Source organism: Aulonocara sp. 'chitande type north' Nkhata Bay, linkage group LG19 (genome assembly GCF_057382095.1).
Source record: "Aulonocara sp. 'chitande type north' Nkhata Bay isolate Kocher_YH1m ecotype deep benthic linkage group LG19, A_spYH_male_GT1.1, whole genome shotgun sequence".
NCBI lineage: Eukaryota > Metazoa > Chordata > Actinopteri > Cichliformes > Cichlidae > Aulonocara > Aulonocara sp. 'chitande type north' Nkhata Bay.
This window is the reverse complement of record NC_141362.1, coordinates 11476854-11497563: the sequence shown is the minus strand read 5'-3', so window position 1 is coordinate 11497563 and position 20710 is coordinate 11476854. Positions and strand designations below refer to the sequence as shown.

Genomic DNA, 20710 nt, shown 5'->3' with positions numbered 1-20710 from the left:
GCTGTATAAAAAGATGGAGAGAGCCAATAAGACCGGCATGCCCCCTGGTGGCTATTAGTAGAAATGTAGGTTTAAAGTGAGATGTGGAAGCTAGCTGTCTCTGGGCAGCAATGTGTGAAAAGGTCAAATCATCACTTTGTAAAAAATGTTATTACCCCAACAAAACTAGATCGGGTTTCATTAAAGTGTTTTTGGGAGTTTTACAACCTGCAGAGAAGAAATAATAGTTTACGAAGGTAAAGATGTTTCATTAAAGCCAAAGTGTTTCATCAGAGAGCTGTAAAACAGCTGTTCTGTGCTGTGTGCCTGTGTGGGATTGAAAGCAATAGGTCTTTGGTATATTCTTTTAAATTTAACTCAAGTCACTTCCAACTGCCTTTTGTCTCACGTCATTATAGACGATACTTAGAAGCAGTGGAAGTCCGGCTCTTCCTTTTTTGTTGTTGTTGTTTTAGTGTTTTTGTCCCCAATCCTCATTATTTTTTCTCTCTGTATAGAAAACCAGGCTATTTTAGTTCCTGGTGAACTGAAGAGACACAGAAACATGGAAAAGGAGAGGCTTAACACGCGAGGATAAAAGCAAACTGTTCAGCTTCTGCTGTCCTCTGACTCAGACCAAACCTGTTTTTTCCAACAGGAAACTACATCCTGGAAATTGTTTGGTTCAAAATGATTTTACAATCAGTTTAGTTTTGCACCTGTACATATGAACATATATGAACCTGTATATATAAATGTTTAGCTAGTGATGCAGGCCTTCTGGGAATATACAGCAGACACTGTGTGGTTGGAGGTGTTTGGCATCCACAGAGTAGACGGGAATTAGAAACCAACCGTCTGAGATGGTTTTGCTGCTCTATAAAACCACATGCTGCGTCTCCTGAGAGAACCGAGGCACAGCAAGGTAATTATTAAAAGATGGAGACAGAGATGCAGAGACCTTTGTGTCTGTATCTGTCTCATCTGGGTTTTTGTGCGCCTCACTCTTCAGAGACAGCTCAGTCTTTGAATTGTCTGTTTCCTTGTCAGAAGAGGAACTGAAAACCTGGGAGACAAAGATGAGGAAGTAGTAAACACGGGAAAAAGATGTGGCGGTAAGCAGATGTGACAGATGCACGCTGACAGGAAGGAAGATTGGAAGCTGAGCGCAGATATAAAAGGGCAGGTATCCTGGCAAACAGAGGGGCACGTTTTAATGAATGTGTGCACTTTATATGCACGCAATCACATTGTGAAACGTAGCAGAAAAGGCCCAAAAACACACAGCGAAGTAAATGAGCGGAAAATGGAATCAAAAAGCTTTCCCCAAACCAAACATGGTCACAGAGCAGGGCGGCTCATAAAGATCCTTGGTTATGAATTCTAAACACGCCGTTTAGATTCCAGCTGTGAGTCACAGATGGAGGGAAGTGAAACGGGACAAAGAGTTGGGCTCCACGCTGCAGGTGGGTGTGGGTGATAAACTCGACTCTCCAGGCTGCTCTCTAAGCTCTCGGCCTCCACCCGACTAATGATGAAAAATGGTTTGGGAGCTGGATGACTGATAAGACTTTTTCTGGGACCTCTTCTCTCGACTGGCGTTTATTCTTAAACTGTAAATGGGGATTACTCTGGCAGTGTTTCCCTGCCTCTCGACTCTCTCGCTCCCCGCCGCTGCTGCTCTAAAAGCCAGGGGGATAACAAGCTCTTAAATAAGTAAGGAGCCAGAATGGATAGGCCCTCCCTGGTGCAAGCGGAGGATAGGAGGATGGCAGAGTCACTTCCTTTTAAGAGGGCTGTCCCCTCGGGAGTCATAGAGGAAGCTTATAAAAGTGAAGCACACAGATGCCACCTCCTTTTCCCTGCAGTCGTATTCTGTTGTTTTCTGTACAGTGTGTACAGTGGGGTCTGTGATTGAGCTGTGAGTGGATGCTGTGGAAGGTGGACTTCAGGATCGTTTGCTGTGATTCATTTTTTTCTGATGCTTATTTTGTTAGATGAAGTTTTAATGACCCCATTAGGGAAATGACATTACTACGTAAGCAAAACAAACAAGAGGGTGATAGTTTTCGTTAGAGATGGCAAGATACCACTTTATAATGTCAGATACCGATATCATAAATTTGGATATCTGCCGATACCGATATAAATCCGATATAGTGTGTTTTATAATGAATAAAGCGGTTTTTAAAAAAATATCTTGCTGCATTTTGTATAAGTTGATACTCAAGTTTTAAAAAAACAAAAAAAACAAACAAGCAAAACTAAAGCTAGTCTATGCAAAAAATACACTGCACCCAAAATATTTCATAGTTCAGCAACACTGATCAATCTAATAAACCTGCTCCATCCTCCCTATTCTGGTATGTTAAAGAGTACTTAGTGGAAATATTAAATAACCTACCTAATGGGGTTGCCAACTCCCCAGCAAAGAAAAGTAAACACCCCCCACCCTCCGCCTCGTGATGCTTAATTGACGTAATCAACTTTAATTTAATGCACGAAAAAACAAACAAACCCCATAATGCACAGAAATCAATAATTTTTCTACAATAATTAAATAGATTCAACATCTTTCTTCAACAGAACTGCAGACTGCACAGATGGCATCTTCCCAAAGGAAAAAGTACTATAGCTTACTAGGGTATATTAGACTTAACAGTTACTATATACAGTAATGGACTTCTATACATTTTACATCAGATTAAAACTTTGGGTGTAAGATTCAGATAATTATTTATTAAAAGCTCGACATTTTATCTGAGAATAAGAAAGAAAAGTATGTCTTTGTGCCCCCTTTTCCCTGTTAATGCCCTATCGGCCCCCCTGGCTAAACTTTGCTAGATCGGCCCCTGCACAGTTACCAGCCGTCAGCTACTTAGAAAAGATCCTGGTGTAGAAAGTAATATTAAATAAATTCTTACAACAGCTTATCAAAGTTAATAGTGCTGCTGTTGTTCAGCCGCTGGTTTCCTCTTTCTGGCGCGAAGTGGGCCAAAAACAAAGAAGAGAGACGGAGTCACGACAGAAAAGCCGATCAGCTGATCATTAAGCAGTTTCACGATTGAAGTAGCGGCAGGATAGGGAGGGAGAGGCAGTCGCTCCATATATCAGTTGTTAAGCTTAATGTGGGAATGCTTTACAAACATTCAGAGATGGACTTACACACTTGCTTTACTTCTCTCTGGGATCACTTTCTTGGAGATGAAATGATTTGGTAGCGAGGCTACAAATGCTCAACCAGACCGCTGACAGGTCTCGCACGCCACAGCCGCTCTATCACGTGAGCACACTGCTCCGACGTGCTAAGGTTATGAGCTGAGTTATGCCATGTCGCAAGTTTTGTGAGGTGCTTTTGTGATATTTAATGAATCGGATTAAATTTTTTATTTTTCTCCGATATCCGATCCAGTAATTTAGGTCAGTATTGGACCGATGCGTAATATCGGCTCGGTCCATCTCTAGTTTTCGTTATAGGTTAATATCACTGCTGTCTCATCTTGTGTTAGCCGTAGTCTCCACCTGATCCATAAAGTGTAAAGGTAACGAGATGAAACGGGTCTATTTTACACTTCATCCTTTAATCGCTGCAGAATGTTGTTTCGTGCGCTGGGATCTGCATTTCTGCAGATTCTTTGAATTTTTAAGTTCTAAATTTGATTTTCAAAGATGATAAAGAGAGTCAAGTCGTGTATCGAGGATGGATTTTAACTTTTGTTTTTATGTTATTTAGATCTGAAAACACTCTTGAAAAAGCAGTGTCGCGACCCTGTGGTATCCCTTGAGCCAAAGAGCCCACAATTACCATATAAAACATGTTTTTCCTTCTTCCACAATCATCGGTCACCTAACGGTAACGATCGGGGGCAGACTTTGTGATCGGCAGCTTTTACTGTTAGTGTTTACAGTGTTTGTCTAAAGGGAGGCACCGGTTTAACCAGGCGTTGATTCATGGAGACAAATCGAGGTCATGTCATCTCACTAAACCAATAATGGCTCTGATTAATTAGTTAAGGGGCTACCACTGTGCACAGCTAGTGTTCCACATTCAGACATGGGACTGTGGAGTGAGACTGATGAAGTAACAGCTCTAACAGCAATCAGTGACATGATTGGTGCCCTGGAGCTGCTTTCAGTTTGGCTGAATAAAATGTCACCGGCTGACTTTTAATGGTAAGGATTTCACAAGCAGCTGAAGGTTTCAAACTACATCAAGAATTACAGAGCAGTTTATCAAAAATTACCAGCAATTTTATTCAAGCAGTCGATTTCAAACATTCTTGGCTTTAACCTCGTCCCACTGTGGCAGGGAGAGTTTTACTCAGTCATGTAAGAAACACATCATTTCTCTATTAGCTCGTTATATAAATAGGAAGGTTGTCCTTTGTGAAAATGTTTTATATTATTATGCCAAGACCCAGAGGGACACTTCCCCTTTCCCCCAGTTTCCCACAGTTCAGGATTTGTGCTGTTTATCTGCACTGAAGTGACCTGGTTCTGTTTGTGAACATCTGTGCTTTATGAGAAACGTGATGTCTCAGCCAGTTTTACCGAAGCGTTGGAGGATCGCCACGTTAGGTGCGCTTGTCCTTGAAACCGGAATAAACTTGTTCGTCTCTCCCTCTCCACACAGAGCGCTTCGACCACCACTGTCCCTGGGTGGGGAACTGCGTGGGGAGGAGGAACTACCGCTTCTTCTACATGTTCATCCTCTCGCTCTCCTTCCTCACCATCTTCATCTTCGCCTTCGTCATCACGCACATCATTTTAAGTAAGTATCCACAAGGACGCGTGCTCTCAGGCGTAGTGCAGACGCACAGTCCTCCGGGCTGTTTCCAGTCAGCAGGTTGTAAGTGGGCGTCGTGAAAAGCTGCAGCTTTCTGGCTCTTTACCATATTTCCAGCTGGGAGCAGGCAGCGGGTTGTTGGGCTCCGTGTGTGTGTCTTCAGGTATTGCTCATGTTGTGGGGAGCGAGACATATCACAGAGCCTTTCTTATGGGGACACAAAACAGATTATTGTATCCTTTGCAGTTTTGGTCTTTTTCTTTGACCAAAATGTGGACGTTAAGTAGGATCGTAGATGTGTAGTCGAGCTTCTCATACAGCTAATCCTTACCAAATTATCGAAGTTTACTGTTTTCATCTCGTGTAATCAGGTGGATAAAATCATGTCTTAAAGACAGAAAATGAATACATATTAGCAGTACAACAATAACATTGTTGGTGAACCTCAAGGTTGAGCTGTAGGTCCTCTGATGTTTAGTTAATGACTGATGTGGACATACTGGAACTTTGCTCTCTTTTAAATAGGGCTGACACGATTAGTTGACTAGTCACGATTACGTCGACTATCAAAATCGTCAACGACTGATTTAATAGTCGACGTGTCGTTTGAAGCTTTGTAAGATCCCAAAAGATGCAGGAATAAGTAGTAGGATTTAAGAGTGTAATAACAGACTGAAACAGAAGATGGCAGCACTGCATTTACAAGGATGCCAGCTGCCGTTAAACCCCGAAGAAGAAGAAGCTGTCCCAGAATTAGAGCTGGGCGATAGAACGATAACGATATGTATTGCGAAATAACTTTTTCTCGATAGAAAAATTAAACTATTGCGATAGGCCTCACTGCTCTTGTCCTCTTAAAAAAAAAAAAAAGGAACAGCCAATCCAAATTAAGTAGTGCACAATCACAGCTGCAGCGTCACGTCACGTGACTTCTTACGTACAGCACAAGCGCCAAGCCGCACATGTGTATTTGTTTTGGAAAGCAGCCAGTCGCCGTGCCGCCCGGTAATGGAGGAAATGAGTGTGCCGACTAGAGAAAAATCAACTGAGAGCGTGACCGAAGGTTACTGAAGATAAAACAGATGATGGTTCCAATGCCGGAGAGATTGTCGAACGGAAGAGCCACAGAAGTTCCGTAGTGTGAAGGTATTTCGGCTATTTCAAGTCAAACAGAGTAGCGCACACTGTAAATTGTGTCGAAAGCAAGCCTGGAAATACAATAAAGCGGTGCATGCTCAATCTCTGACTGGAAGCACTAATTCGTCATTCGGCTTTTGTCAGATTAAAGTAACTGTTAAAACAGTTTGAAAAGCTCAGCTATACAACAAGGAGAGATTGAGAATTTCCTTTTAGTTCTCAGTTTATTTGATATTGACAAAAGTTAGTCAATTTTGTCTGTTCTTCTGTAAAACAAACTAAGATTTATTTTTATAATTAATAATTTCTTAGTGGAATTGACAATTTATTAGTCTTTTGTTTGTTCTATTTTGAAACTTAAACGCTTTAGCGGCTGCCTTTTGTGTAGTTTGCAATATTTGCCTTTATTTATCTGAAAAAGTCTCATTTTTTAAGTACATCTCCCCTGTTGAACTTATTATGGGAAATAAATATTTCAATCAAAATAAGCTGCTGATTATTTCACATTTTACTTGTGAGCAACGGCACATTTAAATCTTACAAATATAGTTATTTGGCTTATATCGTGATAGATATCGTTATCGCCTGAAATGAAAAAAACATATCGTGATATGAAAAAATCTCATATCGCCCAGCTCTACCCAGAATTCATAGTGCGGCCCAGCTCGGCTCAGTTTCCAACAATGGCAGCAGCTAGTTAGTTTTAATATTACTCTTTCTGGGTCACAAAATAAACGTTTAACATATTTTCAGGTGAGAATGTAGCTGTGTAAACCTCAAATACCTGCTCAGGTTATCAAGACACCACATATTTTCAAAAGCGCTCCGACGTTTTCGGAGACGTCTGTTACCCACTAGCTCGATAGCTAGCCGGGGTCAAGGCTCACTAGAGCCCGTGAGAACACCGGACTCCTGGCAAATCGTTTTCAAACCCACCGCTGTCTTTCGCTACTCAGGTTAAACATGATATACAAGTCATTTAGATAACTTAAAAATGTTATTGTTTGGCTTTTTTTTCAGTATTTTATTTGTTCCTGAGTAAATCTGTTTGGCTGAGATTAAAGTTATAGTTTTTACACAGCTGAATAAACAGCTGATTATCAGAAGTGTGAGATGCTGGAGAATATAGGTGTCCTGTTATATTTTAGATAGCAAGGAGTTTATTAAACTTCACCGAAACAATCTGCAAATTTCATTAAAGTTTAATAAACTACCATCTTGTCTTTATTTTTAGTTAGCACATACCTTAAACACTTAAAGCTGTAAGCTAATGATAGTTATATAAGAGCAGATGCTGCTGGTGCAATAAGCTGTTCGTTTTACGTCCAATGGATGATGATCTGATTAGTCGACTAATCGCAAAAATAATCGGTGACTGGTCAACTGTCAAAATAATCGTTTGTGGCAGCCCTACTTTTAAAACACAAGTTAGAAAAGTTGTGTCAAATTTTGTTGAGCAAATTTTAGACATTAGTAACATTGTAACTAGCAAGGCCTAAAAAGTTGCACATCAACATTGTGTCTCACCAGTTTGGACAACATTACAATCAACAGACTGAATCTGTAAGCAACAGATTCATATCAGTGTAAAATTATATCTGCATGTGTTTCTTAATTTGGGAGAATAGTTGTGTTTGAGTTTTCATATCGTGGCATCCACCTGCTCTAGATGAGTTTGTTAAAGCGAATCACAACATGCCCACATCTACCAGACAGGACTGTAAAATAGATTTGAGAAAAATACTGAACCCACACAGCTGACGACATATCTCTGACATCTTTCTCCCAGACTGTCAAACAATAGAGGAAAATTAAATCTGTCTTAATGTGAAACAGCATCCTGTAAGTCACTGTTTCTACAGATCATCTGTGGTTTAGTGATCGTGTCTTTGTGGTATTCGTATGATTCTGACCTCACCAGCCTTCAGGGACTGCAGCAAATTTACAAGATGGACCTACGTGCTCATGTTAACGTGCAATCTCCCTTTTATTTAAAAGGCTACATGCAGTTAGCTTAAGGTTGAGTTACAGTTAGACGAAGTTTGGACTAATGTCCTCTGAAGCCATGGATACATGACTGCGAGTGCTGGGAACAGCAGCGTGGGTCAGGATTAGCTTGTAGGGATGATTAAAAATGTTCCTGGCTCAGAGTGGGTATACAGGTGGCTGCAGTCCTTCATAGATACTGATTGTAACCTTTAATCCACTTTGTAAGTCTGAATGAATGAAGAACACAGTAGGTAGAGATGCTCCCTATAACCACTTATTGGGGGCCAGCTCCTTCATCTGGCTCTGTGCCGCTTCTCTACACACTTGGAAGCTAAATTGGAAAGCCAATTAAAGCGGCACACTCGGCTGAGCTCAGTTCTTCTTGTCAACTCTTAACCTTTACTCAGGACAGTGTTTGCAGCAGGTAATGGCGTAGTGCTCAGTATCTCATACAAGTCCCACATTCTGCAAACAGCAAACACGAGCTGCGTGCTGCTCTAACAGAAACTGTTTTTCCCTTTCACAGGCTCTCATCAAAACGGCTTCCTCAGCGCGCTCAAAAACAGTCCTGCCAGATATCCTTTCACTGTTCCACGTCGGTGTCGACTTAAACCTGGATATTTCTTTAAGCAGTCACGTTAATCACACATGTATCGTTGCTGTCCTTCATCTCATCAGCGTTGTTAAAAATGGCAACATCTGCCTGAGTGATGCTGGAGAACTGCTGATTATTGTCGTGGGGGTTATTGTAATTCATCATCAGACTAGAAAAACCTTCATGTGATCTTAAACACTAACTGGGACTAGAGAACATGAGACATCATATTTATCCCAAATTAGCTTCTCTGCATTGGCTGAATTTAGTTGAATAATCAGGCCCCGTCATATCTTTAGGACCTCAGTAACTCGTAGCTGTTATCCTAACAGAGCGTGTTGCTCTCGCTCTGCAGGCCTACTTGTTGTTCCTAGAGTATTTAAAAGTAGAATGGGAGGCAGAGCCTTCAGTTTTCAGGCCCCTCTTCTGTGGACCCAGCTTCCAGTTTGGATTCAGGAAGCAGACACTATCTCTACTTTTAAGATTCAAACTCTGTTTTAAAGCTTATGGATCAGGTGACTCCGTTGGTTGTCTTTCTGAGGCTCAGGTTGCTCTGGGACTTCCCAGGATGCCGAGCGCTGCTCTGGTTGTTGGATCTGTTCTATATAAAATTCCTTGAGGTGAACGCTGTGGTGAACTGGCTCTGTATAAACCTGAATTTCGGCCAGCGTTCTCACAAACATTTATATTCCCAATGATTACTCTGATGTTACACATGCAGATTATTCCATAGGTCAGATTTATCTGCATGCCTTCCATCGCTCTGCTATTTTCTCCAGCTGTCTCTCTTGCATGACTTACATGCATCTGATTAGTCTTGTACTGCGGGGCTTACGCGGCACGCAGGACAGCGAAATTTTTATGGCTCTGACTCGTCTCTGCGTCGCTCTTCAGCTGTGTCATGTGACTCAGACGGTGTGTGTGGGTGTTGTTACAATTATTGTGTTTATTGTAGCCACGTCTGGACTGTTGTAAGTCAGATAAAGTTGAGCAAAGAGATTCATCGCAGCCTTTTAGCTGTGAACTGTTCACATGATGATTTGGAGTTAATGTGGCCTCTACTGCAGAAGGTTAGGTGGAGGCAGCAGAGCCTCGCTTTTATTCGCTTTTAATCATGAAGCAGCTCGTGACTATTTTGGCAGCCCTTTAATGCATTTTCTTCTGCTTTAAACATTTTGATGTCTTCTCTCACTTAAATACGGCGTGGGGTCGTGCGAGGTCAGGACTGATAAGCCCGTTCAGAGGTAGAAATGAAGAGCGGCTCTAAATGATCCCAGTGCTCGGTGTACAACACAAATCTGGTTCAGAGCACGGGCTGCCACACCGCCGCTCTCTCGCTGCCCTTCTCTCTGTGCCTGAGTGCGATAACTTTCTGAGGCAGAGAAATGTGCCAAGCCACGCTGATAAAGTCTGCTGTCCTACAGGGCTTTAATAAAGCTGAATTGCAGTCGATACTATCGCAGCAGGCCTTTGTGCTCGAAGAATGATGACATGTTTTGTCCTTGCTGAGGAGGAAGAGATTGGAGGAGAGAGAAGAAGAGCGTGAGGGCATTATGTAAAGTTTCTGAGAGGATGCAGTATGATGCTAACCTACTGAGCATTTTCCAGCAGCCCTTCAGGCACTTAGTTATGGTGTCTGGGTATTTGTATGTGTCATCCTTGGAGGTAGTGCACATTAAGAGTCAGCGGTGTTTGTTTGTGTAGAGGATTCATCTCGAACAGTGCGTGTATGTGGAGTAGAGAAAATGAGCAGTACGAGCCAAACGAACTGGTAACTGGGAAGTACTGGCGAGAGGAGGGCGGCCCTCAGGCTGTGGGTCAGTGTGCTCGCTGCTACGGCAGCACCTCGGTGTTCGGGCTGGCTCCATGGGTTGTATGAGCTTTCATATTATCATCTGTCACTGCATGAACACCACAGCAGAGTTATTCCTTGACTTCTTTGTGTCACTGTGCTGGAAGTGGTGGTGTGTTTCTTCTCTGTGTGGTCCATCGTGGGCCTCTCAGGCTTCCATACCTACCTGATCAGCTCCAACCAGACCACCAATGAAGACGTGAGTATGGACACAAAGTGCATTACACCACACGCTGCAGAAACGAGGCAGAATGTTCACGTGTCGTGTGCTAACAGACTCCATTTAAAGGGCAGGAACGCCATAAAATGTTATTTTAAATTGAAACGGCACTAAAACCATTTGATCTTTTTATTGGTTCATTCACTCATTTTCAATTCGGTGCCAGCAACTGGAAAGTAGCGGGCACACGACACGAGAAAAGTTGTGTGATACTAAAGCGTCACACCTGCTGCAGCGTCGAACTGCTCGTTAGTTTTAATATTAACGTGATTAGACTCAGTGGGGGAGGGGCTCCCCACAGGAAGCCCGAGGCAGCGGATCAGAGCTTTACTGGCCCGAGAGAAGAAAACGAGCCCATTTTTGTAATAGTACAACAACACAGCGTCTTTATTCATCGTCATATTCTACATCTGCCAAATCATTTCAATCGAAAGATTTTAAGTAGATTTAGCGGAGGGCTCGCAGGGTTAGGCTTGATTTTAATTTATGCGTGAAAGACTTTTTCTTCATGTTGAAGCTGACTGAGCAGCTGCTTTGAATTTTAGCCCAGGATGGTAACAGAGGCTCCGTCTCCATGTTAAAGTACACATGTGATCGCCTTTTCACTGTGGAGAAACAGAAGCCAAGTCTTTGAAAAGTTGTTATTCACAGAGAACACTTTTCTATTTGTTGTCACAAATGTGAGGGGAAACGCTCGTTCTCACATCCTGCAGCACACGCGGTGCCTTCCTGCAGTTTCCTCAACACTAAGCAACGTTTCTTTATTTCATTTTCCTGAAACGGTTTCTTCAATTTTAAATTCTGATAGAAATGATCAAAAATATTGATGAGTTGTTTAAGCCGGTTTGCTTCACAAGTAACATAAGGCCAGTAGCTGGCCCTGAGCCATCGGGTCACTGAGTACACTGACCTCTGGACCAAATATTTATGGGTAACAAAATTGGACCATTTGGGAAAGAGGAGAGCGAACAGTTCAGGAGCCGACACCGTGAGTGTGCGTTGGTGCAGCTTGAATCAAACGTGTAATGGCCTCATTAATGCTGAAGTGTGGGTGTGGCTTATTTCACATTCTGCAAAAAAACAACATAAACACGTCCGCGTCCCAACTTTTTTCAGAAGCATATTCCCAGCATACAATTCAAAATTAGCTTCTAAAATTCCAGCTCATCACATGTAGTTGTTATTTTTTACTGTTTCAATGATTTTCAGGTTTTAATCTGAAAGATGGCGCCGGTGCACTTGGCTTGCCGTCCGTCTCGCCGCTTTTTACCCTCCCTTTTTCCCTTACCTTCCCTTATGGACCTCGGCACTGTGTTTTTTATCTTTATTTTTCTAGTCTTATGTTTATCTAGTGGTTGTGGACTGATTACATATGACAGGCAAATACTTTTAAATATTCGTTCTTTAAAGTTCTCAGTGACGTTGGTTCCTTGCTAGCCTGAAAATCTGGGAACTACAAACACGCTGATGTGTGCATTTTAATCCTTTTAAAAGAAGCGTTTTTAATGGAGTTTCTGATTATTTGCTCATCTGTATGGTGTGTGTTCATTAGCTGCACAGAAGCATGGACTCACAGCTGTAACTCCTTTTCACCTCAGACTGTGAGTGAGTGGTGCTCGAGCTTCGCTGGTGAGCTCAGCTGATTCGAGAATGGCGATGATAATTTTCAAGGTCACGGGACAGAAGTGCGCACGGCCCGCTTGAGCTCCAGACTAGACACAAACAGCAGCGTCTGTTTATCGATGACACTTTGGATATTTATCTGTCTCACTGAAGCTTTGCATCTCTGCAGATAAAAGGTTCATGGTCATCTAAAAGAGGGAAGGACAACTATAACCCCTACAGCTATGGAAACATATTCACCAACTGCTGCGCAGCGCTGTGTGGACCCCTGCCACCGAGGTAGGCTGGGTGTGGGTGTTTGTGTTTCTGTGAGGCGATGTACGCATTCCTCGTTCCTCGATGGTCAGATGAGGACAAAGAGCCCATCGTTCCCTGCTCTGGGGGGAAAAAGCCATCTCGGTGTCATCGTAGTTTCCCATTTTCTCCAGAGGCAAAAATAAAACTGTTACTCAGAAGTGTTTGATGTGAGGAGCTGCTGTGAAATGAGCCTGCCTGCAGCCTTTTCTCTAAACATAGCAAAGATACTGCAAAGCATTTCAGGCCTATTTGAACCAAATCCAAGATCAAAGTTTCCCACATTGATTAGATTTTTATACTTTTCTGCCCATGTGATTGAACAAAAACACAGCAGCTGTCAGCTCGTGTCTGTGCGACTGCACGTTGCCCCCCGGCATTGTTCTTATGTGCTACGGTAGATTTCAGTTCCCCATCTGTATATGTCGACATACTGCTCCTTCATATGCCTGCACATGTGGACAACCTTTAAAACTTATTACATGAAGGAACAACACAGCAAGTCATTACTTTAGTTTCCCATCGTACAACTCCACGTTCTGTCAAACACTTCATCCATGTTCCTTACTTTGTAGATTACAAATTGTAGTTCTTGTCATATTTTTCCACTAAAGGAGAGTGAAAGGTCTCCCCAGTATACCACAGTCCACCTTTAAATACCGAACCTTTGAAAAGCTTAAAGACAAAGTGTCCTGAAAGCAAACTGGACTCAATCATTTACATGAATAAAGATTATGTAGGTAAGCAAATTCTGCCTGAAACAAGGAATCGGTAGTTTGATGAATTCTGTCTCCATTCCTCATTTGTTTTTCTTCCAGTTCCATCTTCCTTGTTCTTATTGCGGTTTCTTTTCTCTGGTGCGGGTTTAACAGAGATTCAAAGTTTTCTCTGTGGTGGGTTTTAATGTTTCAGAAGATGGTGACTATTGTGCAAATTCATTACTTTACAAACCCGTCTCTGCCAGTGCCCATTCTCATTACTCATCCGTGAATCTGAAGTCGCCGTTTCCTCTGATTTTTATGGCTTGGTGGTTAGAAATGAGGCGCCACCTTGGATCGACTCTGTCAGAACAGCACAAATATCTTTTTATCCTGAGGAATTTTCAGCTTTTAACGTTGCATTTAAGTACCTGCAGAGTTCCTCAGTATATGCACATGTATAAGAACAGCAATGATGTGTCAGTGTGTTTGACTCTTCTGTGATTTTGCCGTCACAAGCTATGCATCTCCCATAACGGCTGCAGCGGGTGGCAAAGGAGAGTCCTCGGCTCACAGGTGGCTGCCGTGTGTGTGTGTGTGTGTGTGTGTGTGTGTGTGTGTGTGTGTGTGTGTGTGTGTGTGTGGCGCCACAGGTGTCGCACAGCTGGCCTCACCTGCCTCTTGGACTGAGCGAGCTCAGACCCACAGAGACAAAAGCCTTTTGTGTTTTACTCCCTGCACAGATTCTCCACTCAGACTTTCAAATGCATCAAACTGCAGGTTTCTGCTTCATTCCAGCTCAGTCCTGCTGGAGCTCACCGTCAGCACTTTGTGTTAAATTCTTATCGAGCTTGATGCCTCAGCTGTGTCCGATCGGCCTGTGTTTGGCTGATAAACAGCCCCTATCATCACACGGAGGCATCACTGTGCAAAGTTCAGCAGGTTCTTCTCTAACCAGAAGAGCTGTGCAGCATTAACCTTGGGTTGGAAATGATGGTTCACTCCACAGATGAGCGACTGTACAGTCACACTTAACAGAAAGTACGCCCTCATTCACTTCCAAGGTGCTGCATATCAGGACATAATAAGATTAGCTGCTCTTAAAATGAGGTAAATACAACCTCAGGTGACATAGTACAGTCTCAGTAATTATTTAACAAAAACTAAAACCATCCCTTCTGTAAGTAACAGCCAGCAGTGTGAGCACTTTGATAAAAGCAGAAGTTTTGGTGGTTTGTTGATCTGAAGCATCCGAGCATGACCGATTGTCAGTAGGGTGTCAGAGGGCAATGTGCCCAGAGCCACAGGGTATCGGCACGAGGTCATCAACAGGACAGTGATCCCACACACGGCAGCAACGGTCCAGTGAAAGTCCAACCTCAACCCTGACTGAATGCTGTAGTGGCACCTTCAGAGAGATGTCTGCACAACTGACTGAGAGCAACGCTGCAAAGAAAGAGGACAACACTGTCACAGAAAATCATTACTGTAAATTACTGCAGCCAAAGGTGTCGCCACAAGCTACTGAATCATGGGGCGGGCTCAGTTTTTCACAGGGCCGTTTGTTAAATGATGACATGCTGGAACGGGTCATGTGTTGTGCATCTGAGACTGTATTTAAATCATTTTAGAAGCTGGTATTTCCTGACCTGCAGCAGTGGTATCAGAAAATAGTTCACACCGCACACAGTAGTTATCTTTGCTTTTATTGTCAACAGTAAAACCACAGGGTCAGAGTTTAATAAAAGTCTCTCTGTTAGAGCGACAAAGCTCTTTTGTTCATTTGTTTCATTCCGTTTCTTTCTTTGGTCGTCTGCTGACCCACAGCGAGATCAACTCGACCTTTTCCTTTCTGGTTAAAGCAGGACGGGCCTGTCGGAACTGTGTGTTGTGTTATTGTGCTGCTGAGTGACCTTTGCTGTGTAATGTTTGCTGACGGTAACGATGTTCTCGGCTTTTCTCCCATTAGTCTCATCGACAGACGCGGCTTCGTCGAGGCAGACGTGCCACAGTTGGCACCACCAACCAATGGTATCACTATATATGGCTCCACCCAGTCTCAGCAGAGCCACACGGTAAGACTGTTGACCGACGCCGCCACCACCCCCCTCCCACCTCCCTCTCCCCTCCAAATGCAGCTTTATGCATCACTTTGTCAGAAATGGCACAGAACAGTGTTTCATCTCTTTTCATGGTGAAACGATAACCAAATAAACTAAACCACGAAATTCATGTTTTTTGTCATGTTGTTTAGACGTGTATACCTGTAACTGCTTCACAATAAGAGCCACCCTGTGCAAAGAGCAGGATAATAAAGCACGCAGGATTTCAGCAACTATGAGCTAAAATACTTTAAAGAGTCTGCCTTCAGGTTCATTTTATCCTCAAGCTGCTTCCTAACGTTAGAGTTTATATAAAGTTGCAGTGAGTGTTGAAATCTGCACCTGATTTGTTCTGCACGTGTGAAAAGGCCTTCTTCCTGTTCCTTCCTTTCACAGTAAAAGCCCTTAGCATTTACACACTGACTGCTGTAAGGTGAAATGGCTTGTTTAAGCATTACATACAATTTTAACTTTGATTTCACTGGTTATGAAATAGAATATTTATTATTGTTATAAATAAAAAATTAATTACTTTTTCTTACTTCTCATATATGGAACTAATTAAACAAACTAAATTCTCCTTTTCAAGTGAACTTTTTGATCCATGTACACAAATTGTGAAGTTTATAATTATAATAATTATTATTATTATTATTATTGTAGAGGTCTAGCATAGATTATTTTATCAGTGTGTATGGCTGGAGAATTAGACCAACGAAGATCAAATGTTGCTTTATTTGTAAAATCTGAAACGTCCTAATAAACTGACTCGGAGAGGGGAGACGTGCTTCAGTAATATAAAGTTACAGCTGTCAGGTAGAAACAGTTTTAATAGTTTTAATCCGACTCTTGCATGAAAAAAAAAAAATTTATGAGTTAATTATTTTTGTAATTTTAGCATTGACAGGAAGTACGTCTGTTTTCGCACACGTGTAGAACAAATCTGGTTTCCTGGCGTGGATCAGGTTGTCCTGCCCTCGTGCGGCTGCCGTGAACGATGCCGACGGTCGACTCTCTAATGATGATCTCAGATTTAAGAATGTAGAGGCATCCCGCGCTGGCCCGGATAACTGGGCCCAGGCACGGAGGCTGGACACCGCTGAATCACACACAGCTTGGTTTTTTTCTGGTCTGGGAAAGTAAATCCAGTTAGTGTCTCTCATCGCTAGATTGAGATGGATGAAGCTGCTCTAGATTACAGCAGGCGAGTTCTCAGAGTCTGCACGAACCACGTCGTGTTTCTTTAAATCAGGTCGGCAGGTGGGGGTTATGTTGATGTGGTGGCCTGGAGTCTCTGATTTCTGGTCAGCTGCTCATAAGACGCTCACTCTGAAATCTTACGGAAACTCCTGGAATCGGCACATTTGGAGGATGCTTGTTCAACTTTTTCACTTTGCAGTTGTTTTTATTAAATACACCTGAACATTCTGGCTGTCAGATTATTTTGAATAATGCTATTTATTCCAAATTAAGTGAAGGAAAAATGATGATTTCCTTTATTCGAATGGATTTTGTTGTGCTGAATCTAAATATGATAAAAAAAAAAACTAAAACAGCTGATTGATTACAGTTTAATTGTTGCACATTATGTGCTTATAAGCTCATGCCTTGTCACCTGTTTATGTTATGTTACAGATTAGCCAACGCTTTGTGCACAAACTAACACAAAATACTGTCAGTATTGAGGACAAACACAGAGCCAAGATTCCACAGGAGGCAGGGACGCGGTCTTTGGAGTTTCCTTTGCACAAAATATAGAGAAGAAAATATTTAAATCAAGTGTTTAAACAGTTACAAAGTTTGAGATGCAGTTTACTGCAAATTGCACCAGCAGGTGCAAAAAAAAAGCACGTCTTATTTTTTGTGCTTGATATTGACATGAAGATCATCTGTGTTTAGAAAACTAACTTCTGTATGTCACCCAAACTAACCACACCTAACCGACCCGCTGAGTAAATCTGGCCCTTGATATGAAACATTACATCATCAGGGAACAAAGAAACATTATTTTGGCTCTGCAGACTTCTTTCATATTCAGGTTTGTGCAGATAGAAATGAAAACCGCAAAGTGATTCCAACATTATTTTTCTTCTACTGCCCAAAAAAAGAAAAGTGTTGAATGTGTTTGAGGCTGAATGAACATCATCCAAATGTGTTGATTCGCTGACTTTTGCCAGGGGTTGTCATCTGTCACTGCAGCAGGCTCATGAAAAGATGAGAATCGAAATCACGCCGCAGGCCGTGAACAGGTTTTTGTGCAGTGTCAGGCTGAGTCCCGACACACTCGTGGCGTCCAGTTTACCTCCTCGCACACAGCTACTGAACACCTTTCCCTCTGCCGTGTCCTTGTTGGCACAGAGGCTCGACCTCGTCCTGGTTATTCTCACCGAGATGTTAAACGCTGACGTCATCAGTCATGATCTCTTGAATGGACCGTTGGGCTGAAAGCCACGGGAACATTCCCCAATGTTAGCACGTCCACAAATAACCACCATCTGTCTCCTGTAGCGGTCATGATGAGCAGCCGCAGTCGTCCTGGCTGTTTGCCTGGACGCCGTCAGTGCTTAACGTGTAGCTGTCCAGGTCTGGGACCTGTGTGTGTGTGTGTGTGTGTGTGTGTGTGTGTGTGTGTGTGTGTGTGTGTGTGTGAACGAGTATTTAAATCAGATTTTTGATTAAAAGCAAACAGTTGTTGGTGTGTGTCCCACGTTAAGCCGGGCATTTTTAGCTCCGTGTTGGCAAAGGCGCGTTTGTTTCTTTGTGATGCAGCTTTAAATCGACGGAGACTTTTTAAGCTGTTGCCACGGTAACTGCGTGTGAAACGATGTCATTGCACTTTGATGAACAAACCCTGCTTTCTGGATTTGACTCAGTAAAAGGAGAGAGACTGACTGCAGTCATCACAGGCCTCCCTGAGAGGCTCACATCAGTTCCCACTTTAAGGAGGGGAGATCTCACAAAGCATCTCCGGACTTTAAAGCGCTCGGGTCAGATGTTCGAATGTCCCAGACCACTGTGTGACTTATTATCCGTTAATGTTGTCGGGAATAACACGCGTCACTCTAATCTCTCCAGTCCTCTTCAGATTTGTTTAAATATGAAACACAAGTAGAATCAGCTTTGTACAGCACGCTGCGAGAGCTGACACAAAAACTGTTTACCTAGCAGTGCGTCTCCTGACGACGTCTCAGGAACAGAGAAATGACTGTCTTCCTGTCATAGTATCCTTCTACTGAGGCAAAACCAGAGTAAATGTGGGCTGAATGTTGGGATTACAGGAATGTGAAAGCCCAACACGGCCTGTGGTCAGCAGCCCGTCTAGGTATTGTTTCTGCCTTGCTGCTAATGAGTCAGTCGGTGTTCACAAAGCCTGACAGCACTCTATTTTCCATCAAACACCGATGACGTAGCCTGGCGCTAACGTGGAGGTGAGCGTGTTTCCTGTCGTTGCAGTGCAACAACCTGAGCCTAGCTTCCATAAGTCGATACATGGAGGACTGATAACACTTAAAAGCACATCTGTTCTGCTGTCAAAGGTCGCTCGGCCTGTGTTTACATCATGTCTGTAATCTGCTCTTTTCAGGTCAGTGAGATTGAGGCAGAAAGGTGAGATGTGGAGGACGAACCTCTGTGCTTCCCATTTCCTCCCCGTGAGGCTTTGGGGTGGTGTGGGGCGGGAGGCTGCGTCACGGGGCTCTTCCTGATTATTATGCTTTTAATTTCTGGTACCTCTCACACCCTGTGGGCTTTTCATCTGCAGCTGCTCTGTAATATTGATGACTTTGTGGTGACAAACGGCTAACAGGGTTAAAGCTAACCTCTCTGTGGCTGATGTGTGTTATCGCCAACTCGGCGTCCTAACCCAGTTACCGCTCGTTATTGACACATCCACAGCGAGGCGATCAATAGGCCATGAAGCAGGGACTTAATAGCAGCTCTGTGTATTGAGCTGAGCGGCTGTGGCTCTGCATCCTAACGGGACACTAACACCTTCTCTTTCTTTCTCTCCCTTCCCTCCTTTGTCGTCTTCACGCCTTCCTTTCGTTTGTGTTTTCTTCTTTGCAATTTTCAAATTCTGCGTCACTGCCATCTCTCCCCCCCAATGTCTGTTGCTTTGACCCGCACACCCCCTCCCTCCTCCCTTCTCCTCGTTGGCGCTTTCTCTCAGTGTGACCAAGACCAGTGCATTCAGAGCACCAAATTCGTTTTGCAGGCCGCCGCCACCCCGCTACTCCAGCACCAGAGCAGCGAGCCTGTCATCCTAACCACATCCCCCGAAAACGGAGGGACGCTACCTGGCCGCGCCTCCCTCGCCCTGACGGGGCCCTGCACCTCACTGCCCCTCGGCCAGCCCACCCCTCCGACCTCCACCTCCAGCTTAAGCTGCCACGAGGCCGCCGACAAGCTGCCGGTCCATGGACACACCCTCACACACAACCACAGCAACCCCCTGCAGGAGTCGTTGTTCCAGCACCACTTCCTTACGCCAGAGGAAGTGCCGTCGCCGCCCGGCATGCTTCACTGCGGCAGCCCCATGGGCCACAGCCACACCACGCAGGCCGGCTTCTACGACCCGGCCAGCCAGGACTCGCTGCACGAGGACTCCGTCAGAGGGCTGGTGAAGCTCAGCTCCGTCTGACGCCCCCAATGAAAACACTGAGATCACCGAAGTCTGCTGACCCCCACCCACGCTCACAGGTGGTGGTTTAAACTCAGCTGTTGGAACCTGTGGACCTAAATCAGATTTGTCTTCTGACGTTTTTCTTCCCAAACGTTGCAGCTGGAGCTGGAAGATCCTTCCTGTTATTTTTGTTTGAAACTCCGGGGAAGTTTAATCCGTTAACTCTTTGGAAACTTCACAGGAGACGTTTCAGGTTTTTGTTCCACTTCAATCCAAAATAAAAGTTTGGGTGAGAAGGCTGAGCGTCGCAGCTCTGACTCACTTCTTTTCTAAAACCTTCTCCTGTGTGCCCGTTGCTGATTGGACGGTGTCTTCTTGCCTTCTTTTCTTGGACATGGTCAGCAGTGCGATGGTTGATGTCTTCATGTTGCATATCATCAGGCTTTTCTATGTAAAAGAGACTGTTGTATTGTACTATGGTTATTACAACTTACAGATTATATTTCCTGTGGATATTAATAAAACCATCTTTTTATCACATTCGGCTGCGTTTCTATCGAAGGCGTTTGTGTGACAGTCATGTGATGCTGACGTTTTAACATTTATGGATGATTTTGAGCTCTTAGCTGGACGCACAGAAAAGGCCTGAAACAGAAGAGCTGTGGGTCCACACCTCAGAGGGTCAGTCTGTGGCCAAAGACGCTGATGGTTTGGTAGAAACTGACACTCCCACTTTAATGCTCTTCCACCCCCTTGTGGTCGAGCAGAAACACTGCAGCTAAGATTTAAATTTACATACTCTTATGAAACCAAG

At 43.6% G+C, this 20710-nt stretch overlaps 1 protein-coding gene across 4 annotated transcripts in view; it reads left to right on the top strand.

Annotated features, from left to right (window-relative positions):
- The window catches only part of LOC147306596 (palmitoyltransferase ZDHHC14-like), a 57927-nt gene extending 37479 nt beyond the window's left edge, over positions 1 to 20448 (top strand). For 3 of the 4 annotated variants that reach the window (XM_086275782.1, XM_086275783.1, XM_086275784.1), the window contains exons 5-10: positions 4613 to 4750; positions 8418 to 8466; positions 10435 to 10537; positions 12351 to 12460; positions 15143 to 15248; positions 19444 to 20448. In XM_086275782.1, coding sequence (XP_086131908.1) covers positions 4613 to 4750; positions 8418 to 8466; positions 10435 to 10537; positions 12351 to 12460; positions 15143 to 15248; positions 19444 to 19914 — 977 coding nt within the window. In that variant the 3' untranslated portion in view covers positions 19915 to 20448. The remainder of the gene's footprint in view (positions 1 to 4612; positions 4751 to 8417; positions 8467 to 10434; positions 10538 to 12350; positions 12461 to 15142; positions 15249 to 19443) is intronic. The other variant, XM_086275785.1, reaches the window with a different exon arrangement.
- The last annotated feature ends 262 nt before the right edge of the window (positions 20449 to 20710 follow it).